General features: G+C 40.9%; 1 protein-coding gene across 18 annotated transcripts in view; it reads right to left on the reverse strand.

Annotated features, from left to right (window-relative positions):
• ptprfa (protein tyrosine phosphatase receptor type Fa) overlaps positions 1–26,219 on the reverse strand; it is a 300,666-nt gene that overhangs the window by 53,674 nt on the left and 220,773 nt on the right. For all 18 annotated transcript variants that reach the window (XM_035647715.2, XM_035647719.2, XM_035647721.2 and 15 more), the window contains 4 exons: positions 11,606–11,723; positions 10,486–11,067; positions 9,093–9,190; positions 5,535–5,791 (listed from right to left, as the gene is read on the reverse strand). In XM_035647715.2, coding sequence (XP_035503608.1) covers positions 5,535–5,791; positions 9,093–9,190; positions 10,486–11,067; positions 11,606–11,723 — 1,055 coding nt within the window. The remainder of the gene's footprint in view (positions 1–5,534; positions 5,792–9,092; positions 9,191–10,485; positions 11,068–11,605; positions 11,724–26,219) is intronic.

A 26,219-nucleotide genomic window follows, 5' to 3' on the forward strand; every position in this document is an offset into this window, starting at 1 on the left:
TTTTTCATGAGGATGATTCGGGACCTAAATGTTGTAAATGGTAGCTCTTCTTTGGCTATATTATAAGCAGTGTTAAATTGTATTATCATTGCTGACTTCTCGCTGCTTCAGTTTGCTGCTGCCTGCAGCTTAAACACTGTGGGAAGGGGGGCTGCTCTGCTGACCACACACCTGTCACAGCACATATTGTGTTCTTAGAGACATTGTGCTTTTTAATGTTTTGTTTCGGAACGTCAATGCTCTGACAGCAAATGCAATGTTCCCAGTCATGCTTTGGCTGCACTCTTTGCAATAAATGCAATACATAATGTTCACTGTTTTATCAAATCTGAGCCACGGAAATTGGACAAGATATTCCTTCCAAATCACATATACTTTGGCCTGATTGGATGTGGTGGGCTCTGACTCTGACTCTGAGTAGGATGAGGTCATCTCCACCAGGGATGTTGGGACTGGGCATCTTACCAGTGCAAAGGGAGACAGGTGGTAAAGCGATTAAATCCGCTGATGGTGACGTGCCTGTACTGGGCTTTTCAGGGCCAGGGACAGGTGTTACGGACACAAGCTTTCTTTACGAAAATTTTTACAAAATAAGAATAGAATGGGATGGGATGGATACACGTTTTATTTCCAGTACTGTACAAATAATGAATGTATAGTATATATTGTTGTGTGTTAAGTGTTGGAACTAACATAAAAAGAAAAAAGAGTAACACAACTCAATATCTACAAACAGACTGTTACCTTAAGCCATTGGCCATTGTAGATGTATCGTAAGTTCAGACAGGAAGACTACTCTCATGCTTGCTTTAGTTATACTTTAATTGTCATTCATCCTGGCTGTCATACACTCGGGCATTCTCAGTTTCAGAGTCAGGTAGCATTAGGGAGAAAACAGAGAGAAGGCTGGTCTCCACGTACAAGCAATGGAAGCTCCATGTACGCAAAGCATGAGACCAACAGAAGTCATACATGCCAGATACTTGTGCGATGGTCTCTCATTGAAGAACGTAAGAAAGGCAAGGAAGACATAATGAATGTATTATGGAATTAGAGATATGATCTCACCTTCCACTGACGTAAGAAGACGAGTTAATACTTGTGAATCTCTTACAATAGAAAGAATCAACATTACCTACAGCAGAGAAATAGACGATGAAGGTGAGTTTAATGAAGTTCAGGAAAGACAATGTTATATATATATAATATATATATAATACTCCACCGTGAATTTGTTAAATCTGTCTATGTCACAGTCAGCTCAACGTCATGCCCAGTAGGTTCCCACGTCACCTCCCCTCTGTCCCGCACGGGCAATCAGCTACATCCACCTCAGCACCTCACCTGGCCCCGCAGCAGCAGCTCATCACCAATCAGGTCCGTATATAACCTCCTCTCACTCATTCACTCACCGCCAGATTGTTCTTTGTACTCTATGTCAGACTTTCCAGCGATTACCCATGGACGGATCTCCCGGTATCGACTCTGGTTCTGCCCCCGACTCTGCCGTATCGCCTCAGCCCTGGTTACGACCCTGCCTTTGTCCCTGGTTTCCCTGCTTCGCCTGAACCCCGGAAAAGACCTCTGCCTGCTGCCCCCGACCTTCCCGTCTCGCCTTGATCCCGGTAAAGACCTCTGCCTTCTGCCCCCGACTCAGAGCCTTGCCTGTGTACTGACAATTTCCTGGTTGGTGTCATCCACCGGGACAGTTCCATCGGCGTTGTCTGCCCACCGGCAGTTTGTGAACAATAAAGCTGATTACCAACATAGTTACGTGTGTCTCGCGCTTGGGTCTAAACCAGTACATTACAGTCTATGGATCTGCGGCTTCCTTAATAAGTCACAGTAAGTCTGACCGCCACTCAATGGCATCATCTATGGCAGCCAAGAGTGTGGACGTGGCAGCAGAACTTGTAGTGAAGGAAACAAATTATGAGATTATTATAGCAGAAGAAAGATAAAGGAAGCAATTCGAGACTTAGAGGAACATCAACGAAACCCTAGATACCCAGAAGGATGAGCTGGAGCGATTGCAGGCAGAGAAGGAAGTGCGAGCAGCTAAGGACAAGCTGAAAGTGTACAATAATGAGTAGGAACGTTAAGCTGCTGATTATACTTACAATGAAAGGGACAAGGAAGCAAAGAATTTGCATACAACTGCCCTTCTAGCCCATGTTCCATCACCATCTCATAGAGACATTTCCTCTCTTGCTCAGACAGCATAGCCTTGAATAGACTCCCTATTCCAGAGCCATTTGTTTTTAGTGGTGTTCCATTACAATTATCTGAATGGAAGGCAGTGTTTAACTCACTTATTGACCAAAGGGCTATCACTCCAGCTGAAAAACTCTACTATCTAAAGATAGATGGAACCTTCTTTTGAAACGATGATGAAACATATCAGGAATGCCTGGAAAAAGCTAAGTTGTCGCTTTGGCCAGCCATTCACCATTCAGAGGGCATTCAGACAGAAGCTCACCAATTGCCGATTGATTAAGGATGCCGAAGGACTTAGAAACTTATTTAATTTTCTAAATGCCTGCCAAGATGCCATACCTGATGTCAACAGTCTCAACATATTAAATGACTGTGAAGGATCCAGAAACTGGTCCACAAGCTACCAGACTGGGCTTCAAACTGGAACCGCCACGTTACACAAAGTCTGAACGAGAAGCAAGAATTTCCAAGCTTTAAGTGCTTTGGAATATTTACTGAAGCTGGGATGCCTGCAATCCAATTACATCATTCCATGCTCTTCGGTAATCAGACTCACACTGGCAAGAAAATTCAATGAGACACGAAAAGAAACAAGACTAGTGTAATAATCACTCAGGCAGCTACAGACAACATAAACCAAAGGTGGGGTCAGAGAAAGGTAAAGACTCCATGTGTTTTTTGAGGAAAAAATAGACACCAACTCCATGCGTATCCCAAGTTCTTAGAGATGTGGTCGTCACAGCGGCGCAACTACATAAAGGAGAAGAAACTCTGCTATGGATGCCTAAAAGATGTGTGCGTAAATAAGGTATATCCTAGAGTTCAGTGGTAGCAGTGGGTACCAGTAATTCATGCTCCGTCCCTTTACATCTCAGATTCGGTGTTCGGAGCTCAGAAGTCGGGGTTGGTGTGGTTCCTCTGACATACTCCATTCGAGTTGCAACTTCCAACTCAGAGTTCTGTAATTTCAAGGTCTGAGGTATAATGGAACTACAACCCGACACCTGAGTTCCAATGGAACGCAGCATCACTAGCTGACATGAAGTTTGCAGGTATAGTAAGAGTTTCCATGGTATCAGTGATCTCCACCAATCAGAGACATCGTTGTTACAGTTTAGGATTGTGGGGGTGCAGTATTTCTTAATGACATCGCAAATAAAACATGTTTTTCAAAAAACAAGGTTGATTTCATACGGAATTGTAGCTTCTCAGAATTGCATCGATGCTTTTTTGCGGATGATGTGGTTCTGGTGGCATCACCGGACCGTGACCTCCAGTGCACACTTGGCAGTTGGCAGCCGAGTGTCAAGCGGCTAGGATTAGGTTTAGCACCTCTAAGTCTGAGGCCATGGTTCTATGCCGGAAATGGTGGATTGCTCTCTTCATGTTGGGGGTGAGTTGCTGCCCAAAGTGAGGAGCTAAAGTATCTCATGGTCTTCTTCAAGAGTCAGATGAAAATTGAGAGGGAGATCGACAGCCGAATATGGGGCTGCAGCCACATTAATGCTGGCTGTCAAGGCCTTGCCTACTCCAGGCGAGTTTGTCAGCGATGACGGTTACGACGAATGACTCTACCTCCTGAGCCACAGCCACCAGTCACACATTTAGAATATTTCCACAATGCTGCAGAACAACATATTTTCATGAAATACATTCCTGTCCCAGAGCAGCAAGGTCAATGTCTGTTGGCAAGCACCACAGATACCCAAATTTATATGCACAAACAATGCACTAAACGCTATCCCTACTGTGACCAAAACTGAGACCAACAAGCTGATATACACTACATCAGCAGTGATCCTAGAGTTACTTGGCTACAAGATGAACTCCATGAGACATAAAAAGCAGTATCCCCTATAAGATAGCAATAGTACTTCCAGCAGGACAGTACTGTCCTAATACTGTTTGTAAGTCATCAACAGAAGTTGTGATGTTGCTTCCATTGCTGCAGCAAAACCCAACATTAACCAATGCCTTCGTAGACCCGTTTTCTATTATATTTACATGATTTTTCAGTTATTGGTGAACTGAACTTTTGTTTTTTAACTTGAGCAGTTTACAGATTACTTTTGTATCATTTCAGGTTTTTGACTCCTGAAACTTCGATAAAAACTGTAGACATTAAATTAGTTTTTCTTTTTGTTCATCAGACCCCACATCTCTCATTAAGGCTTACTTGTGGATGATTCCTTCAGAGAAACAAACTCTTGAAACACAATTAAGCAGCAGTAATTGGCAGTGCCTGTCTTCTTGAAAGAGCTTGGAAGCAATAATAAAAAAAAACTTGTGAATTGCAGCCTTCGCACTTGGATTCTCTCTGGTGATTAATTGTGTTTATAGCTCAACTCTTAAATAAATTGCTTTCTAGTATCAGGAGGGAGCTGGGACGGAGCATGGGGGCTATTGTTAAAATGTCCAAGTGGTTATGGGTTGTAATTATAGTGTTGTTGGGACTGAATGTTTAGTTTCTTCTAAAAACTCCTCTGACCTGACAGAACTCGCCTAGTTATGAACAGGCTGGAACAGGACGAGAAGTAAATAGAGCAGTCTTGTAATGGCTGCTGTAATGGCTGCCCTATAGGCAGGCCTGCGTCTGAGCTATTGATTTTACACAAAAATCATTGTCTCTGTGTCTCTGTCAAACATACTAATCGAACCAATCAATATAAATTAAATCTAATGTATTTTGTATTACTGCTAAGGTGCATCTTAATGTTGCAGCTAGTTGAGGTGTGGCAACCTGTAACCACCAATTAAACTGTTTGGAAGTGTCATGTATAACAATAAACCATGGTCTCTTGTAAAATCTGCAAATGACCCAGGATCTACAGTACTCACATAAATGTAGTGGGGTAGAAATACAAAGTACCATTAGATACTAAAACACAGTATGCCATTAAAACACTGCTATCATTTTAAAGATTGAGGCCTGAGGTTTATCAACAGTAAGAGCTGCTCATCCTTGTGTGATTGTTCACAGCTCAGTGTGAAAATTTACTAATTCAAACCTGTTTTGCTAATATGATATTCTGAATCACACTAAATGCAAATATTCTGTAGGTCTGAGTACTACAGAAAGTGAGTAGAGAAAATTTAAGCCATCAAGGGAACAAAAGGCCATGAAACCCAACTTTGAGGCTGTATTTGTTCAGAGTCTGGAAAATTTGTTCCATTAAAAGTTGCTGAATTAGCAATTAGCCATTCCTGTTTGCATTGTACCCACCCATGTACCTACCACTACTATATCAAAGTGACATGTGCAGAGGAGAAAGGATATTTCAGATATGGTTTCCCTCAGACTTACAGACAGTACAGACCTGACACGGGCTCCGGCAGGGGCACTGGGCAGACTGACTGTCACTTTACCACCCTCGTCGACATCGTGTTGGTAGGGAGCAGGTTTCATCAACAGCAGGTCTGGAGCTGTTCGGATGGCGACCTGCTGCTGGAGGCCACCGGCACTGTTCCCCCGGCTCATCAGCACAAATGAGTAATCAGTATCTGGCTGCAGCTGAGTGATCAGCTTCCTCTTCAGGTTCCCCTGGACCTCCACACTCTGCTGGTTGTACAGGATCTGAAGACAGGATGACGTTTCTTAGTAACAAGAAAACAGTCCGACTGGAAACAAATAATGTTTGCTACACTGGCTGACTATGATGTGAACTGTAACTGATTCATTTTTTAAATTATGTTTTTATTGTCTAAATGTCCCTCAAGATTCCCCTCACTCTATTCCTTGCATGATCATATAATGTAGGAAAAGATATAAACAGTATGTTCTTTCTTGTTGACAGTTAAATGAGAAGATCGAGGCAGCTTGTCTGGCTCTATGTAAACCAACACTGATTGATCCACCTGTGCAGCACCTCTGTGCCGCTTCTCCAGTAAGTTTGCTAAATGCAGTAAAACCTGGCACCAATCTGGCAACCTCACTGTGAAAGACCTGTGGAAGCAGCTCATAGTCACTGCTTAGGATATGGTTTGCCAAGAAATTGTTCAAGCATCAAGCTTCCCCTAAAACATCCCTGTCTACTATTAATTACATTTGTATACAAGTCAACTGCAATAACAATTATGTTTTCTGACAATGCCACTCATTCCTATTAATGTTATGAGGATATGCTGTTAATTCATTTATTAATTCAATTTATGTATTTGACAGGTCATATGCACTGATATAGAGCACATCAGTAAAATAAAGTTAGATAAATAGATCCACTAAAATATGTAATGTTACACTACAATCTCAACGTGTAGTGACTCCAGTTTTATTAAAGTTTTTCAAGTTTTTGTTCAGTGAAGCACAATCCCGAAGAAAATGAGGAAATGGCTTGCAGCTTGGCTTTGTATTGGAAGCCATCATAACCTTTAAAAGATGTTTCTGCTTTTTGTTGTCACTTTCACTCATTTCTCTGTGCAGTATGAGTGCAGTATAGTGCTAACTTTATTTCTAATTATTTATTTGTAAGATAACAGTGTTATGTGTAAATGTTGTGCAGTGCACTACAAACTTTGTGACCTTTGTGCTCCCTGTGTTCTTTGTGAAGTATTCACTGTCGTATTGCTTTCCATTACAAGGGGCTCAGTAAATCAAGTATGATTCAGCTGCTTACTATTATTCACATGCTGATCCATGATCATAAACTTGTTTTTGCACTTAAGCTAATCATTAGCGCTACATGGTGCCACCGGCTGAGGGACAGCACAGACAAGCCCAGTAATAAATGACCAGTCATAAAGTGCGGTTACAGACTGAACTAAATATGGTGCAAATTGATTTTTTTGGAGGATTTATGGTGCAGCTGTTCTTTTAAAGAGACCAAAACATCAAAAAAAGTTTCACAAAGTGACAAGTATATATATATATAAAATTAAATAAAAATATAAAAAAATATATATAATTTGAGGGCCTAAACATGCTCAAAAAATTTGCACACATGCCACAATTGTGATTTAATTTTAGTTAAATTATTCTTTACCATGGGCATGGCAAAGTAGTAGATACTTTATTTATCCCGAGGGAAATTCAGGCATCCAGCAGCATTTACAAACATACATTAAACATACGTCAATCCTACATAAAATAAAAATACAAAATTAAATTACGGGAAAAAGTGCAAATGAGGGTTGAGATAAATTGTCCTTCTCTATTGTCCTCCCTGCCTTGACCAGGAGCTGTTGTACAGTCTGATGGCCAGGGGGACGAAAGAGTTTTTCTGCTCAGTTTTTGTCTGTTGGTGGAGCTAGACTGGGACAGCAGTCGCTAAAGCGCCCCCTGTTTTATCTAGAAAAGCAAGGTCCAACATCCAGTTTCGCCTATACACACAACATTTGGTACACGTGTGTATCATCAGTCATCCTTGAAGGAGGTGTCTATCAGCAGGTGTCGAAAATACTTTATCCATCATATATCTCTATTTCATCAGTGGCCAAAAATAAGGTCACTCTACACACTTCCCTCTGATTATTGGAGCACATTTCATGTAATGGAGCTCATTTCTTTGGTGGGTTTTTAACTAATAATTTTAAATACACATGATGACTGTGAAAGAATAATAATGTGTTCATCTAGTGAATAAACACATCAGTAAAAACAATCAAATTTCAACTTGTAAGACAACCCAACTTCAGTCTAAGTGGAATATTTACAATTCTGAATTAATAATTCTAAGAGCAGAAAATGGATACATATGACTGTGTTTATTGAATTTGAACTACCATGCCTGCAATGCTGTATGCTTCTTCTTTTTTTTTTACAGATGTGGGAGGAAACCGAAGCACCCAGATTTAACCCTCACCCTGTCAGTAGACAACAGGATGAATTCACAGCCAGAGGGTGAAGAATAGATTCCCAGTCCTTTGTCATCATATGAATTCCATATATGTTAATTCATGATGGCTCAGGACTGGGAATCGACCCTACACATACAAAAAAGGAAAATATTACAGTAACAGAAATGTCTTATTACTGTACTTGAACACAAGCTGGTGAGGTTTGAGGAAATAAAATCATTGTGTCATAGCCTGGTAGTCAAAGTTCCAGAGCCTTTTTGTCAAGGTTTGGTCATGGCGATGGCCTTAACGGGTCTGCAGAGTCTCCCCCTCATTGGTTAGCTGAACATGTTTGGTAATGTTTGTCAGGATGTTTTGTAGAGACCGAATGTGGACATATCCCCTCTGGTATGGTAAGTTCAGTTCAGTGATCAAATTATACCTTGGTCTTGGCCTTGGTTCACATTGTTCTTGTGGTATACTGGCAGGAGCGTCTCTGACTTGGGGTGGGACCTTCCCAGACCAGCTGCCACTGATCTGAAGATATATCTTGCCTCTCTGGCAAATCCAGAGAGTGATATTCATCCTTCCAAATTATCAAATTAATAAATGTCACAAACTTTGGTCCGATGGCTTGACCATTGCCCCTTGCAGCTTTTATTATCATTATTATTATTAGTAGTAGCAGTAGTAGTAGTCTCCACAGTCGCCAAGTGCTGCTTATTGTGGGAACTGTTGTGTGTCTCTGTAATATTGTGAGGTCTCAACCTCACTATGTAAAGTGCCTTGAGGTAATGTACTGTATGTTATGATTTGACGCTATGCAAAATTGTATGTATTGAACTTTGTGCGCCACAATTGATTTGAAGCCTAACAGGAAACTAGAACCAATGAATGTCTGAATGAACACTTACTTATTTTTCACAGGGGGGGCCAGATGGGACGACTGAAAATCTCGGAGTGGCAGACCATAACTGAAAGCCATAGCTAAATTTCAGGAATTCTATTATGCGATTTGAGGTTTGAGAGATGGATTTTGTTTATTTAAGTCTGTTATTTGTCAGTGTTGGTGCTGTCTTGGTGGAATTGTGGGCTCTTCTTACCTTGAGAGGTACTTGAGATTTGTAGGTTTCTGGCACTTCCCAGGTCAGCAGCACAGATGTTTTCATCACAGCCTTCACTCCAAAGTTCTTGGTGAACACTGGGGGAAGTTCTGGATGATTATTAGGTGGTTCATTTAATTGTGGATATGAATGAGATGTTGATGAGTTGGTGCACAAAGCAAGGAAAAATAACATCTAATGTAAATTAAAATAAGAGTTTCATTTTATGTACTAATATTCATCGTGTCGTGACAGTACTACTTTCTATGATCGCCCTAATCGATATTTTGCCCTAATCGATATTTTCAATATCAATAATGGATCAAACGGACTGAGGACGGTCCCAGATGTCTTCAACTGAAAAGCTGAGGAAGCAGATGAAACATTTGCCAATCATCACCATCTTTGTAATCTTCTCACTGTTCTCACCAGTGGGTGATTTCTGGGTGTGTTTTTGCGCTACTCTTTTTTAGACATGCAAGACAAAGGTGCAATTGTATTTAAGCTTTACTTTTAGTGTTTTAACACACTATGTTGTGATTTTACCTACAGGGTGAAGACTAGATGGTTAAGGGCTGGTTTATGGTCTCTCAGAACTACTGTAGTTGTTACGATGTGCTCTATGATCATGTTGACATTTGCATGACTTTAGAGCCTTTCCGATGGGCAACACTGGAAGGCAGAGTGTAAGCCAGCTATACTTGGCTGTTCACATTAAGGATGTTCAAAAGTGCCAGCTATAGTTATGTAACAAATAAAAAAAAGAGATTAGATGGGTCAAACCCATGAAAATGATAGAAACAATAGATGCACCGATTGGTAGTGAAGCTAGCTTCCAAAGACAATTGCCTTCTGCCACCACAAGTGGGCAGTATATTACTATTCAAAGAGGCAACAGCAGTGCTCTGTCACATACACATTATTTATGGGAGAGAATGCTGTTCTTAGATCAGATGCAAGGAGCGCTATATGGAAAGACCCTTAACTAGCACTTGACTAGACTCCATTTCTTGTTTCCTGGAAAAAATAAGTTCTTTGCAAATCCTTGGGTATTAGTAAGAGTACAGATCTACACATGATCCTTTTCCTCAGCTGTCCCTCGCAGGGCTCCATACCTTCATTCCATCTGTTGCTGCTTTTGAAGAGAAAGGGCCTACTCTACATACTGATTTTCTATCCTTTCTAGTAATGCATGCAGCCTCTGCTCTCTGAAATACTGATCAGTGCCTGGTTTAAGTCAACAGCTGCGCTTACCAAAATGTGATGGTCACAACTATTGACAGAGAAGTTTTGTTTGTGTTGGCATAATATTTCATAAAAAATAATAATAAAGCCCTAAATGTTGAAACCATTGAGTAATGTAGGTCACAGATAAAAAGCCTGCAGTTCTCACCCGGCATGGAGGTTGACATGGTCCTGCTCTGGATACTGGGGCTAATAAGTCCTCCCCCCTTACTGGTAAAAGCTTGGACTCTGATGTCGTAGGTTGTGTCAGGCTGCAAACCTTGGATGGTCATCTGTGTTTCTGTGGTACTGTTGGTGTTGTTGTGCTGGCTGTTGATATCGCGATACACCACTATGTACCTCATGATCTTCCCGTTCCTCTCTGCCAGAGGAGGGGGGTCCCAGGCCAGTTGGGTGGAGGTGGAAGTCAGGCCCACTACACTCAGATTCTGGGGGTAGCTGCTCGGAATGTCCTCAGGGGTGCTAATCTCCTTTACATATTCCTCTCCGTTGCCTGCATGGTTTTTGCCGCACAGTTTGAAGATGTAGGTGGCTCCCTTGTGGAGGCCGGTGACTGTGAAATGGTCATCTGTCTTTCTGAAGTCTTTAAAGGTGAAAGCGTCCTCTTCTGCTCTCTTGTACTGCAGCTGGTATCCCAGATGCTCCCCCACCATCTCTTTTGGAGGCTGCCACTGGATCAAGGCAGTGTTCCCTATGGTGGTGCTGATCATCATGGTGGGCTTACCAGGTACTGGAAGAAAGGAGCGACTTTCTAACATTCGCATATCTTAAAACTTAGCACAGTGTTTTTCTTTCCAAATGTAGAACTTTCTCAGTTAGGATTTTAATTGTTTTTAAAAGATCTGATAATGACATGGTTATATAATTAGCTACTGACTAGGTAATATCATTAAAAAAAGAGGAAAGACGGGGCCACAGGCATGAGTTGATCATACAGGTTGTAATCAGGTATCATGTCAATAACCTGTAATGGATGAGTAGAATAAACACTTTGAGTTACAGTTTTGTTTCCTCCTCAAAATAGTTGACATTATTTGGCTGTATATTATTGTATTTAATCTGTTCTTTTTGTAGATATTGACTGCCACTGCTCCTTTGTTTAGTTTGAGCTTTGTTTTGCTTAACTCAAGTTTTGTTGTGTTGTGATCTTGTTTTGCACAAAAACTGTACAAAAATTTAGTTTGAGTATTTTAAAAGGTCAGTGCAGCCTAAATTATTAATTTAGAACCTGGCCAGCCTGTGCCCCCGGCCACATATGCAATACACACCTGCTCCTGTGGTGGTGACCACCTTGGCCTTGCTGCGAGCTCCATCGCCTTTACTGGTGTATGCTGCTACAGTCAATGAGTAGGTTGTCTCCGGAAGCAGACCTATTACAGTGGCCTCCTGCATGACAGAGAAACACAGAAGACAGAGAGAGAGAGAAAGAGAGAGAGAGAGAGAGAAAGAGAGAGAAGGGCAACAATATTCAGGTTGAACAATGTCCTGAATTTAATTGGCCTGTTGTCAGCCAGGCACTCAAGCATATTAGACAAGTCAAGCGCATCATCTTTGAATTTGAAGAACTCTAAAGACACTCATTTATATTAAATGCTTGAAGGGTTTTTGGTTCTTGACTGTGCTGTTAGATGGTATATAAGCAGTAGTCCAGACGTGAGATGTCAAGAGCCTCATCTTAAGTAGTTGACATGCATGTTGTGCAAGGCACGCAAGGAGCTGCTGGCTTGATAGGTCAGTTGTTAATTGTCACCATGCAAGCTATTTTCAGATAATTTCCCCAAAAATCCACTCAAGTTAGCTCATGACACCTCTCGTCAACCAGCAGTGGAGACAGCAGGGTTCATACCACAAGCATCATATGTGCACAGTTGGTGTTGTGAAGGCCAGGTGGATGTGCCTTAACACAGCTGGTGGTAAACTGCTCTGGATGCCAGAGAAGACATGTCAAATCATTTAACTTGCTGCATATTGTATAATATTACAGTGAATGAAGGTGAACTGATCCAGCATCAGCGGAAAAAATGTCTGTGCACCATTGCCTGTTAGTGGCAAACGTGACGTCACCTGTTGGTTTGTGAACTCCCGTTTTCAAGCCTTCAGTCTCCCATTTTGACCAGTGCCATGTTGAGTTCTTTTTAACTGGATGTAGAATTGGGGGTCTGCTTAACTGAGAGCTTGTTGCCCTGTGCACCCACCTACACCTGCAACCATGCACCAATTGGACCAGACATCAATCATGCTGTATCCGTGCTACGGTGCTTTATGGTCTATTTTACTCTAAATGAGACCACAATTTACAAAAAGACTTGAAACTAGAAATTGAACCATAAAATTAAATAATTAATAAATAAATTGAACCTCCTCAGGAAAATGTTTACTGATGTTATACATCAAGTGAGAAGTAGAATCATTTCCTCATAAACTTCTATAGAAACTTATTTCTTCTTGCAACCCAGAAGTCCTCCTCTCCTGGTGATTGTGACTATCAGTGACTACGTCCATTTTTATATACATTCAATGGTTAAGATACATATTTTTTCATCCATAACAGTGACGGAGACTTCACCTTGAACTCCTTGCAGTGATCGATCACCTTGCTGTGGCGAATGTTCTGGTTTTATAAGCCATTTTCATATGAATGTAATTCATCTATATTTCAGTGACAGTGTAACTCACAGGTGACTCAGTATTAACAGCTCTTTAGTCCATCATCCATTCAAATATAGACATTATTTCTGGATCTCTGAAAGCAGAACTTGAGTCTCTGTTCTCTTTTTCTCATTTCTGTTTGACACTTTTTTCAAGAAAGAACATTTCCTGACATGGGGTAGGAACAGTGGAAACCCCCAGAAATTTTCACAGGGGGGGCCAGATGGGACGACTGAAAATCTCAGAGTGGCAGATCAAAACCAAAAGCCATAGCTGAATTTCAGGAATTCTATTATGCCGTTTGAGTTTATTTTGGAGTTTTGGATTTGAGGTTTGGAGAGTTGGATTTTCTTTATTTAAGTCTGTTATTTGTCACTTTAGTTATTAAATACTGTTTCTTCCTAACCTTCATTTGGGTCCTGCTCCTTCAAACGTGTGACACTTAGACCTAACTATACTATTAACTATTATAAAAAATACTTTATTGATTTGAATGGATAGTACCTAATGTAAAATATATTTGGCCTAGAGTAAAATATATTTTACTTAATGTAAAATATCAGATAAAAGCAGCTGCTCTTGTATATATCAAATACAAGCTGCTGGGCTGGCTCCATTTGTTTTATTTATGAATGTACTTAGACCTAACTGTACTATTTAACTTTTATGAAAATAATTTATTGATTTAAATGAATAGTACCTAATGTAAAATATCAGATATAAGAATTTAACCACCATGTAGCATATTATGCATTTGCAACTGCAAATCTCCAGGGGAGACCAGTGAGTTCCATTTGACGGCGCCACTTGGTAGGAAGCGTAGTGTTGTATGATATTTTTGAGGCGTAATTAATGCTAATTTGCTATCCCTGTGCACGCTCGCTCAAATAGGCACAGGTGGCGTTCATCATGTTTATGCGGATAATTTTCACACTTTTCTGAAGATAGTAATGCTACATAGATCCGAAGTGGTATGTTTGTACGAATTGACAGTACGAACAAATGTAAGAGACATTTAGGATAAGAATACAGAGGGACACTGTACTCACCATGTTTACAAGTATTGGCCTGATTTATCCCTGTCAACCTGCTGTCGCCTTCCAAATGTTTTTCGACTTGTTCATTGTCGCTGTATGATTGAGCATTTCAGTAAAAGTTGTATTAAAATTTGGTGGAAGGATGGGACATGGGCCAAGACAGAACCCATAAAATATTGGTGATGCTCAGGACTAGGTACTAAGGGTACATTCAGGATTATTTTTTTTATTTTAATGAGATGCTCAAGGCCATCTCTGGATAGGTGCTGCAGCGATAAAGCAGCAGGTTGGTCACGGAGGTGTGAGTGTTTGTGTGAGGGATGCTAGTTCCAGCAGTGAACCCAGAGCGGATTGTCTTTCCTGTCTTATCAATCAGGCACCTCCACCTACAGCCCTGGACTCACTTTGCCATGGAGATGAGCAAGGCCCTGCCAGAGCAGCCAGGGGTACCAGAAACAACCACAGCTGTGATTATTATTTCATGGTTAAAGATTTCATATCCATCTAAGGACATTCAAAAGGCTCTTCCTCTCCTAATTTAGGAGCAGACAGGTGCACAGCAAAATTCAGCCCGGACCTAAAGAGTTAAGATATTGCCTGCCTGTCTTCTCTCAGAGCAAAGAAGGTGAGAGATAAGAGAGAAATACCACTCATGTAAAGCTTCTAAAGTCTCTAAAAGCGTCATTATTTTAAAGTGCTGGTATTCTTTTTTCATAATTTTTGGAAGAGATTTTCTTGCATTTGGAGAGAAAGAAAAAAACCCAATCAAGCTTTCATGTCTTTTTCAAATCCAGAACACCAGGAGTCTGTGGGGATGGTGGGGAGGAATTCCCAAGGATTTAACAGATGAAACATATTAAAAAAAGGGAGACATTTGATGTGTGAGAGGGGAGACTATCAGTCAGCAGGGACTTCCTGACTTCCTGTGTGTCAAATATCAAATGCTGCTTCTGCTCTCCTCCACCACCTTCCCTGCAAAGGGGGGTAGTTGTTCTAATTTATTGGATGTATTCTGGTAGCCGAACAATATGTTTTATTTAATAGAAAGTACTTACTACAGAAAAGGTTACTACAGGCACAGATCATCAAAAGGGCTTTCGTTATTCAGATATACCCCTACCTGAGGCAGAATATATATATATATATTTTTTTTTTTCATTACACAGACACACTGTTAGGGTGTGGTAGCACCGTGTAATAACTTAAACTGTAATGACTTGTCTCAGGTAAAACACCTGTGGCAACAGTGACAGTGACAGTGATTTCTTTTTGTATTACAAACAGAAGTGGGACAAAAGACAAAAATAAGACCAAGGTGGTTTATAGTGCATCAATACCTGAATGAGTAAGAACGGAATAACAACTATATATCAATAGATTGTTCAGTGCCATGCATCTAACAATACTCTCTGAATGTGCAAAGCATAATGTACACATTATCATTACATTTGATATTCTGCTCATTATTTCGGTTGCTGCCCAAAGAGAACCATCAGTATCAGTCCTTCCTCCTGTCCTCTGTCGTCCTCTCTCTTCTGCTGCTGTGAATCAGAAAGGCTGATCACACTATCACTGCAAGGTCAGATGATGTCATTGACGTGCATATTTATTTGCCATGTGCTTGTCCTGGTGTTAGAGAGAGGAGGGGCTTGTCTGTATATGATATGTGGCAAGAAACAGTGAAGGTAGGTACACACAACAGTACCTGCGTGAGAGGAAATAACTCCAGCAGCCCCCTGCTCCAGTTTACCAGCAGGGGGCAGTAGTTTTTATACGTCATTCAGAAAGGGAAACCTGAAATCGTTTCTCTGTAATGTCGTTTCTCTTGGATCATTATGATCAGTTGATCCTCCACATCTTTGTTCCAAACGTACATGTTGACCCAGAGTGACTGATATATGAAGTGAAACTCTTTAGTCTTGTGGGTGTCTCGATAATCATCTTATCGACGAGTATAGACGGCCAACAATTTCAACGGTGCGGAACACATCGCCAATACTTGGGCTATGGACACTCATCGATGCTTAGACGAGTTTAAACAGACGACCGTAGCTTTGGTGTGTAGCAACCTTAAGAATACATACAGCCAGCTTTTATTTCAGATCGTTTCTAACAGTGGCTTTCTACTTGCAAAGGTGTCATTTCACTTACAGTAGGCCCAGCCCAGACACAGATGAGGTTCTGCAGAGCAACGTTGGAGCTTATCAATATGGTCTTTTTAAAATTAGTAATACACTTCGATAACATTACTCATCTCTAGCGGGCTACTACCACAGCCTTTCAGATTTTATTTTATATATATATATATATATATAATTTCGAGGGTTTGAACATTAGCTAAGTTAGTGCACACATGCACACGCAGACCTGTTTATAGTAACCTTGTAGCCTAGCATTATTCAGGTGGGATTGGCTGTCACACACACACACACACACACACACACACACACACACACAGTGGATTGATAAAGGCCAATGTGTCTGAGCTGTTGATATTTGGACTGCAGAGACTCGAGCTAATGTCTCAGGCAGGAAGCAGCAGGTTGGAGTCTCTGGTGATCTCAGCCATGGCTCAAAATCCCAAGGTCACTACCTGATGATAGCATCAGTTAGCTCATCAAAATGATGTAACTTTGTGAAAGGCAGCATGAAAAATAAATAATCCGCTTGTTTTAAAACTTTGTAGTAACATAATTGCAATAAATTTACGACTCTGCCCACTGTTACCCCCTTTAAACCTCCTCTCTTGAAGTCTCCCCTGATTGAACTGTGGATGGAGAGAAGACAAGATCAATTCAAAGGGAAGACAACACTCAGCTTCAAAGATGGCCAGGGGCGGACTGGCCATCTGGACGAGGGAAGGGTGATTTGAATCCTTTTTTTGTTATGCGGTGGTCTGCCAATTTTCACAAAACGCACCCCGAACCACACTACAGTAAAATCACTGAAGAAAAATAAATTATTGCAAATATTTAAATTGTTACATTTAACCCAGCCTACAACCAAATTCTCTCCTATTCATCCCTGTTTAAATTGCTCAAGGACTCACAAACTCATATACAGCATATCAAAACAAACAGTGGAATTTGCCTATTCACATGGTGCTACGTGCCAGGCGCTCTGAATGATTTCTCACGTATACTGTGTGAAATCTGAAGAGTGAGACTGCTCAGGGCAGACCAACACAAACTGCTGCATCTGAACCTCATCATCACTGGACATGCTACTAAATATTGTATAGTTGCACCCTGAACATGGCTGTAACATGGATAAATAATGAAGACATGAACTCCCTTTTTTAATCTGGTGCCACGGTGCCCCACAGTGGCCAGGAGATAGAGAGGTCATCCGCAAAACCAGAAGTTCGGTTTGAACAGTTTACTGTTCAAACTGTTGTCAGTGTGGACTGAACAGATTAGATTTACTCTTGGTGGGGATTCTCAGTAAGAAGATGATTAGAGCCACTGTTGTGGAAGCCCTCTAGCACTAGGGCTGCCTTTATCCATCACTTGAGCCTCTTGACCCTGTTTGTAGCATTGTTCCTGACAATGTGGGTCAGACCTTTGTTAAGATCTTTGTTTGCAATTACAACTACATCAGAAAAAGTTCCTTGATCCAGAAATGTTAGTATCTGGGTTGCATCACATGTTTTCTCGATTGCTTAAACCTTCTGCCTAAATTAACATATATCTTTCAATCAATCAATGAACAACAAACTACAAAATACAGTTGTCAATATGAACCAGTTCAGCCTCACTGTCCTTTGTGCCCACAGTGCCATTTCTTTTTTTGCTTGAGCAGCTCACAAATGCGCGTGGGTTCTCTTCGGGTTCTCCGGCTTCCTCCCACAGTCCAAAGACATGCAGAACGGGGTTAGGTTCATTGGAGACTCTAAATTGACCGTAGGTGTGAATGTGAGAGTGAATGGTTGTTTGTCTCTGTATGTCGCCCTGTGATAGGCTGGCGAAATTTTCAGGGTGAACCCGCCTCTCGCCCAATGTCAGCTGGGATTGGCTCCAGCGACCCCCCGCGACCCTTAAATGGATAAAGCGGTAGACGATGAATGAATGAATGAGCTCACAAATGCGTCATCGGCCCAATTTGATTGTGCACCAGCTCACACCCCTGAACCCCTGCTGAACTGAATTGTGGGACATTTGCTTTGCTTGCTGGAGAAAAGTTGTAAAAACTTTTGAAGCAGCATTTCAGGCGGACAATTCCATCAGTGCTCTCTCCATCACAGGCATTGTTACACCGGCTGTTAGGAATAGGCCTGGATCTATTAATTTGTTATTCCAGTCATGCATTAAAGACATACATTGTATATAAAAATGCACGTAGTCGCTGGGTCGGGATAATGAAGCCAATGCCGAAGTGCCTAAAGCCTGTATTCTCCGGAATGACCAGCAAAGGGGCGACTCCACTGGTTGTTTCTATAGAAGTCTATGAGAAAATGACTCTACTTCTCACTTGATTTATAACGTCACTAAACATTTTCCTGAGGAGTTTATGGTACAATCTGTAGTTTCAACTCTTCAATATACAGCATGATGTTGATTTTTGTAAATGATGGTCTCATTTAGAGTTGAATAGACGATCACTCTCGTTGAGACCACATCTGGAGGTGGTCTGGCTGATCAGATCTCATCTCAGCCAGTTGTGTATGACAGCTGACAGACGCATCTACATCTACAAAATATGTTTGGAAAACGGCTGAACACTTGTTTGAAAAGACCGAAGAAGGGGAGATAGTAGTTAGTACCCACGCAGAGAGCATATGATGTTTTGGCAGAAATCACATTCCCCGTAACCTTTGTGCCCGCAACACAGAACAACCTGTGGCTACTCATATAGTCTGTGGCGTTCTTCTCAGTTCACTGATTAAAGGGAGAGATAGGAGAAATGGGCAGCACCTCACATCCGTCTGCGTCACCAAGCATCCAGTGATCTCTGCCCTTCAGAACGCAGCACCATCTTTGTTTAGCACATTTTGACCCAAACAGCTGATCTGCAACTGCAGTGTAGCAATTTGCAGTCTAGGTGTGCTACAATTGAGAAACTGTTGTGGCAAAGGAAACAGGTTTTCTGAGATCAAGATAAAGTGGTAACAATATTCAAATTATAGCATACATGTAAACGGATTTGGTTTTTTTAGGTGTTTGAAATACATTTTTGATGCTGACAGGGTTAAGCTTCTGTGCTTTTACGTCTGCCTGCTTCTGCAAAGTAAGACCACGCCGACCCAAATCTAACGCAGGGAATAAACTGACTATGGATAAAAACCTTAAACAACCCCCATATCAAACTATCCCTCCAAGTGTGAATGAACAGAGAGTGTTCATTATAAACAAGGGAATTAAAAAAACACTGTTTCTGATTTTCAATATTACTGTGGCCTTTGTAGTGACATAGGCAATAAAGAACATATATACTAATAAACAACACTATACCTATTATGAATCACCAGAGAACAGAGGTAAGTAACTTTTACCAGCTGTAACCTCAAGCTGTTAGCAGAATAAAGTTTAACCTTAAATATCACTCACTTAATCCACCCTACTTGACCCATGACACCTTTAAGACTTGTACTGAAAGAACTTTGTTGTACAATTACAGCATGAAGCTACAGTCAAGCAACGTGAAATTGTTTTCTAGTAGGAGGATGATTTATAGGATGTCATACACAGTGATAAACTTAAAAAAAACAACAACAATGAAATTACAACTTACTTTAAGGAACTCTTTTTATATATAAAGTGTTGCGAGTTGGGACTGATAAAAGCCAAAGAATATTAGTCAGTCTTTGTTACTCTCAACACAGGAGCAGCTGCTTTAACCGCAGTGATTCAGGGTCACAGACATTTATATTCTGCTTCATGACCTTGCTGACTAAACAAAAAGAAAGGAAAAGACTTCGCTTTCTCAGAAGAAATATTATCTGTTGCTGTTATCATAAACAATGTAACCTGTTCACAGTGAGGTGAAAATCATTCCATTCTCTGGCCACACTGCAGACCATGCCTAAAAAAAAACGATCCATTATATAAAGCAGTGGGAGACAAAAAGAGGCCTTCATCACCAACCATCATTCTTTCATATAGTAACTAATGCAGTACTGGACTCTGCTACTTGATATATGACTAGCTCTGTCAGTGTACTTGTATATTATGAGGATAGATTCCTTTCAACTTTTAACATGACTAGCCTCTCTGCTTTACTGCCGATCATAGTTCCTTAGTGGTTTGGAGGAAGACAACAAAATAGTAAAAAAACTAAGTCTACGCTGACATAGTATTTGAAAAATCTGACTCAGGACCAATAGAGCTGGTTTACTGTGTATGAACATGTTTCTTTTCTGCCAAACGTTTTAAACATTCAGAGAATTATTAGATCCTTGTTGTTTTTCTCATTTTTATGAATGGTTTGAATAATGATGGAAACATATACCAAAGAATAGTCAGATCTGACTTGAAATTAGAAAAAAATAAAAATCTACAGATCATCTTGTGATGGGATCACAGCAGCCACGGTGCACGTCAACAGGACATGCTGAGCATAGACTGTATATAAAATTGATGTAGTCACCGGGTCCAGAAAATGAATCCAATGCGTAAGTGCCTGAATTCATGCATATAAAATTACTCTATTTCTCACTTGATTTATAACGTCAGCAAACATTTTCCTAAGGACTTTATGGTCTTGATCGCTAGTTTCAAGTTCTGCAATACAGCATTAGTAAACTCATTAAGAGTAGATAGACAGTTACAGTCCGGTAACAAAAAAACAAGATGGTGCCGGTCAAAATTCTAAAGTGAGGCTTCAAAACGGCACTTTACAAAACCAATGGTTGACATTGCGATGGATTGCCACTTGGTTCTGACACATGAGCATGCAGTAGTTACTACCATGTTATTACATGAGTACTAATTAGTTATCACTTTATTATTACGTGGTGACTCAAAAGTTATCCCTACATTGTTTCATGAGGCCTCGGATGGGTACTAAACAGTTATTGCTACATTATTACACGAGTACAAAGGTCAAAAGGAAAATGTCTGACTCAGGACTGATGTAGCTGGTTTACTGTGTAAAATGTAGCAATAACTCAGCAGTTTTCACTACATTATTACATGCGTACTCCGTAGTTATTGCTACATTACTACTAATATGAGACCATAGCAGTTATCATTACTGAGGTACTGAGTATTCATGGTTAATGGACTATATTAATATAGTGCCTCTCTCGTCTTATCAACCACTGTACCACGGTACAAGTCCGAAACAACCATTCATACACACTTAATACAGCTCTTCTGTGCTTTTTCTATCATACAATATTCACAAATGATCTGCACAGTCTTCGGTGGGGTTCAGTGTCTTGCACAATGACATTTGGCATTGAGACTGGATGAACAAGGAATCAAACCATCAACTTGCTGGTGAGTGGATGACCCACTCTAACTCCTGAGCAACAGCTACCCAGGGCAATCCATTGGTCGGACCACACCTGTCTTCGCAGCCTACATTTTAATCTCAACCACACATTTTTATAGTGTCGTGACTGCATTTCACACACTTTTTTGGACTAATTAGCTTTAAATCTTTTCACCCTGATTATAATTAGAATAGCCTGGTTACTACTACCCAGACCTCACGTGAACTTTTTTCATTGGAACTTGTTAAGTTAGAGAAGAGTCCCGTCAAAACTTTTGACAGTGTGTTCTGTGGATTAAGTAAACAGACACCAGGGCAATTTCATTTAGTCAATTTTAACAATATTAACTTGAAACAATTAACCTTAATTGTATTGATCTGGAGATATCAATGACAGCTATCCCAAACTTTGCAAAATAAAACCAAACATTTCTGTGTAGCTGAATAATTGGGTAGGTGTTAACAGTATATGTTTTGTATGTAAAGTGATTGTGACTGGATTATTATTATTGTTCTGAAGACTTGTTTTAGGAAGGTCAGAAATATGAATGGTAAATGGATTGTTTTATATAATGCTTTTCTAGTGCTCAAGAACAACGGTTACACAACTGCTCCTGGTTTCTCTGTCTCTTCTCTCCTCTTTCTGCCCACCTCTCCTCTCACCAACCAGTCACAACAGATGTTCTGCCCACAACTGAGTCTGGTTCTGCTAGAAATTTGTTCCTGTTAAAAATTATTTTTTTCTCCAAGGTTGCCAAGTGCTGCACATTGTGGGAACCATTGGGCTTCTCTGTAATATTGTGAGATCTCAATCTCAATATGTGTGTGTATGTATATAACATATGTTGTGATTTGGGGCTATACAAATAAACACCTTGCCTCTGAACATTACCCAGTGAGCCTATTTTTGTCCTGTAAAACATGCATTTTGTTGCAGTTTAGTTATAGACATGTAATTTACAGGATACAATGCTGGTATTAGGCAGGCACCAACCCTACCATGCTGCCTAATTTACTGCCTTGAGTCAAAATATCTGTTTACCTATTTGTTTTTTATTGGTTAATTAAAAAATGTGGGGGTTGCTTTCATCATGCACATAGCAGACGTTTAGAGAGGCAGCACATGAGGACTGGAACCGAATTCTTCAGTACTACTTTATTCAACAGAATTTAACACTGGCCATACAAACCAGTTCTGCACAGCACTACATTCACTTACACATGAGAAGTAGAACATACTCATCACAATTATCAGAGCACTAACTCATTTCTGAGGAGATTGTCTGTTGGGTCTATGACACAGCAGCTTCATAGAGAGGACTCAACTTTCAGCCAATCACATATTCAAACAGGCTTCAGCAGGTTGCAGTGGATGAACAGAAAGCTCTGAAGCTGCCGGAACGTCCGACAAGCACTGGATTATACTGGCATCTCCAGAACAAAAATATACACAAAACTTGAAAGATCTTTTTAACTTTATAACTACATCAGAAACCTAAAAAGCCCACTCAGCAATCAGAGGACAACCAAGCATTATCAGCTTTTTCTGTGAGAACATGAAGAAGATTGTCTTCTACTCACTGTTGTGAGTAGTCATCAGTGTGACAGTACATTCAGTAGACATGTAATGGTGCTCACTGTCTAACTGGATAAATGAAGCAGCTGAATGGTGGATGAGGATATGGGGAGCTGTTCACAGCGGGATCCAACCACTGCTGGAAATCCAGAAGTGCAACCATTAAAAGGGTGGATAATTAGCAAATTTTATATTCCCTTTGCCAATTTCCTGAGGGCGTCATTAAAATTTCATCTTACCTAGTATAACTACTAAAGTGTCCTCTTGCCTGTCCTTACCTGACGGCAACCGACAGACCAAAACAGAGATGAGACGGGGAGGGAAAGAAAACTGATGAGGATGGTGAACAGAACTTGTTCCACACTGATATCTTTATCTAGGAGTCTCACCTTCCTGATGTGCTAATGACATGTAGAAATAGCTCCATTCATTTTTAACTATCCTTACATTGATTTGAGTGCGTGGGCACTTTCATGGTGTAAATATAACAGTTTTGTTGATCATTTTTTATAGAGAGTCTTTCCCTGGCTGGCATGTCTGTGTCTCCTCACTTGGCACTTCTCATCCCCACTGCAGTAAGAACTCCACATATGGTGAACTCCCATCACCATATGTGGTACAGTAATCGACCAAGTCAAGTCTAATTTTGCCTCAAGTTTGCATCAAGTTGTTGTGAACCCTTTTTTCTTATTACGTTTTTCCTTGTTCTCAGAAATCCTGAACCACGGATCGAGTCCTTACTTGCTCACTTCAAGCCACGTCTGCCTGCCTGGCTGCTCATTCCAACCTTCGTCAGTCTCGACGCGGCCAGTCAAGCTTGGCCAACCCCCCACCCACAGTTATTTATAAGGCCATCTTATTATTCACCAACGGTCTCTGAGTCCGCTTCTGGGTCCTAAACATGAGCTGGCATCCGTAACCTATGTTGAATAAGACAAACTAAGTAAAATATTAGACAAAATCTATAAAGGCATTATTGTGAAAAGAACCTAAATGAAAGACTGGTGCCAAAATTAACAGTGACTGGCTGTATGGATTTGCAAAAATGTTGTGACATTATCATGTCAACATGAAGCAGAATTTCAAAGCAAAGTTTCCAGCATTGCGTGCAATCTGTGCCCAAAAAAAAGCGAGGCTGAAATGGAGGCAAAGGGAGGCTTTACCCAGTGCTGCTTTGGTGTTGCTAATGAAGTCATCTTGACAACTCACTCATGTGAAATAGACTTGTGCTTTATGTGACCACCACATTGTCCGACAGACAAAGAAAATGTTGTCCCTGGCACCGTGCCGTGTGCTGTCTGGGTTTGTGTTTCTGGGCCACAACAAACAAGAGACAAGCCACTAAGAAGCTCACGCTTCTTAGTTCTTCTAAGTTCTGAGGGGGTGAGAGGCTCCTTCAAGAATTCTTCAGCCCCCAGGAACATACGCATCACTGAGATCTTAAGACCCACAAGCTTGCCAGCAGAAAATGGATATGGAAGCGAGAGATAGAAGGAGTCAAGTGTGAACCGCATGGCAGCAGCATCAGACTGGGAATGAGCAGCCAATTAAAGCATTGCCTTATGCCTGTATGCTCTAATAATTGGACATGACTGAATTTATTTTCTCATTATGGTTTTTCTGTAACAAAAAAAAAAGCAGTAATCTGTACTGATGGCGTGATGGATTATCATGCAGCTTCACAAGAGACAGCACACAGCTCGGCACTCACAGTCCAGCTCAGTGACTTCAGCGACATCACACTGATGCAGGGGCAGACTCCAGAAGCTCATCAGCCGGTGTCTGTCATCCTGACAAGGACACAGGCCGTAAACACAACAGGTTACTGGTTGTGCTCGCACACACATGGCGACTCAATCGTTGTGAAGAACTCTTCAGTAAACCAGGGACTCCATTCATCACAGGGATTGAGTGAGAGCAGCACAAATAAGCTTCCCCACACTCCTCAGTCAGATCGGCATGCTGGAGATTTGGATAGCTTTGGAAACTAGACAAAAAAGAAAATGTGAAGAGCTTTATATCAAGTCAACTTTGTATATATATTTGTTTTTGAAGTTCTAGATATATTTAAATGTAAGCTTGTTGAAATCTACAGAGAACACAATGTTTTTGTGTCTATGAGGTCACTTCACTCAACTTTTCACAGATGAGGCTGAAGAGAGTTCCTTTTAAAGGCTCCTCAGCATCGTGTTTGTTTGTGTGTGTGTGTGTGTGTGTGTGTGTGTGTGTGTGTGTGTTTGTGTGTGTGTGAGTGTGTGTGAGAGAGAGAGGATAGAATTAGACAGAGGGAAAGAGAGAGATCGGGCTCCTTATGAGCTTTCCTGCCTTGCACAGATAAGACAGGAATGCTGCTTATAGAGGGAATCTTAAACACTGCTCCTGGAGAACAATACAAGCTCAGAGGAGAGGAGCTGAACTCCGCCTCACTGCTAAACGCTGTTTACTTCTGCTTCACTGCACTCACTCTTAATGCTGCGCGCTTGCTAATCCATGATGGTTCTTTCTCCATCAACCCTGTCTTCACCTTCGGTGCAAAGGTCTCCTCTCCTATGGCTGTTTCCTGGATATCGAGACATTAAAGGTTTGTAGGTGTTGCTCTTATTATGTTACTTATGGCTGCTCATGTTAACTTGTCCCAGTCACACAGGTTTGAGCCTCCCGTGACTGAACTGAACTAACAGAGTGTTACATTATACCAGTCAGTCTTCCAGTTTATTCCTTATGCTGATATGTTGGGACATCCTTGTTCATAACATGAATTGAGTATAGAAATGCTTGTGATGCAAGACACAGCCTTATACAGTGCAAGATTCTACACAGAGTCCACCTAACCAACGTGAGATTGGCTAAAATATACCCAGATAGAACTGATATGTGAAACAGGTGTAAACAGTCTCCTGCTGATTCCATGCACATGTTTCTGCTATGTCCCAAATTATCAGAGTTTTGGTCTGATTTTTTTCATACAGTTCTGGGCAAACCAATACATCTTTACCCCCTCTATGGCCTCTTCCGGAATCACTCCCATGTTCGTTATGACCAAAACTGCAAAACAGGTAATTGCATTTACCAATATCCTGGCAAGGACGCTCATTCCTCTTAAATGGACCCACTCTTCCCCTCCCACACATAACAGATGGATTGTTGAGGTACTGCAATGCATCAGGCTTGAAAAGATCAGGTACT

This window comes from Scophthalmus maximus, chromosome 7 (genome assembly GCF_022379125.1).
Source record: "Scophthalmus maximus strain ysfricsl-2021 chromosome 7, ASM2237912v1, whole genome shotgun sequence".
Taxonomy (NCBI): domain Eukaryota; kingdom Metazoa; phylum Chordata; class Actinopteri; order Pleuronectiformes; family Scophthalmidae; genus Scophthalmus; species Scophthalmus maximus.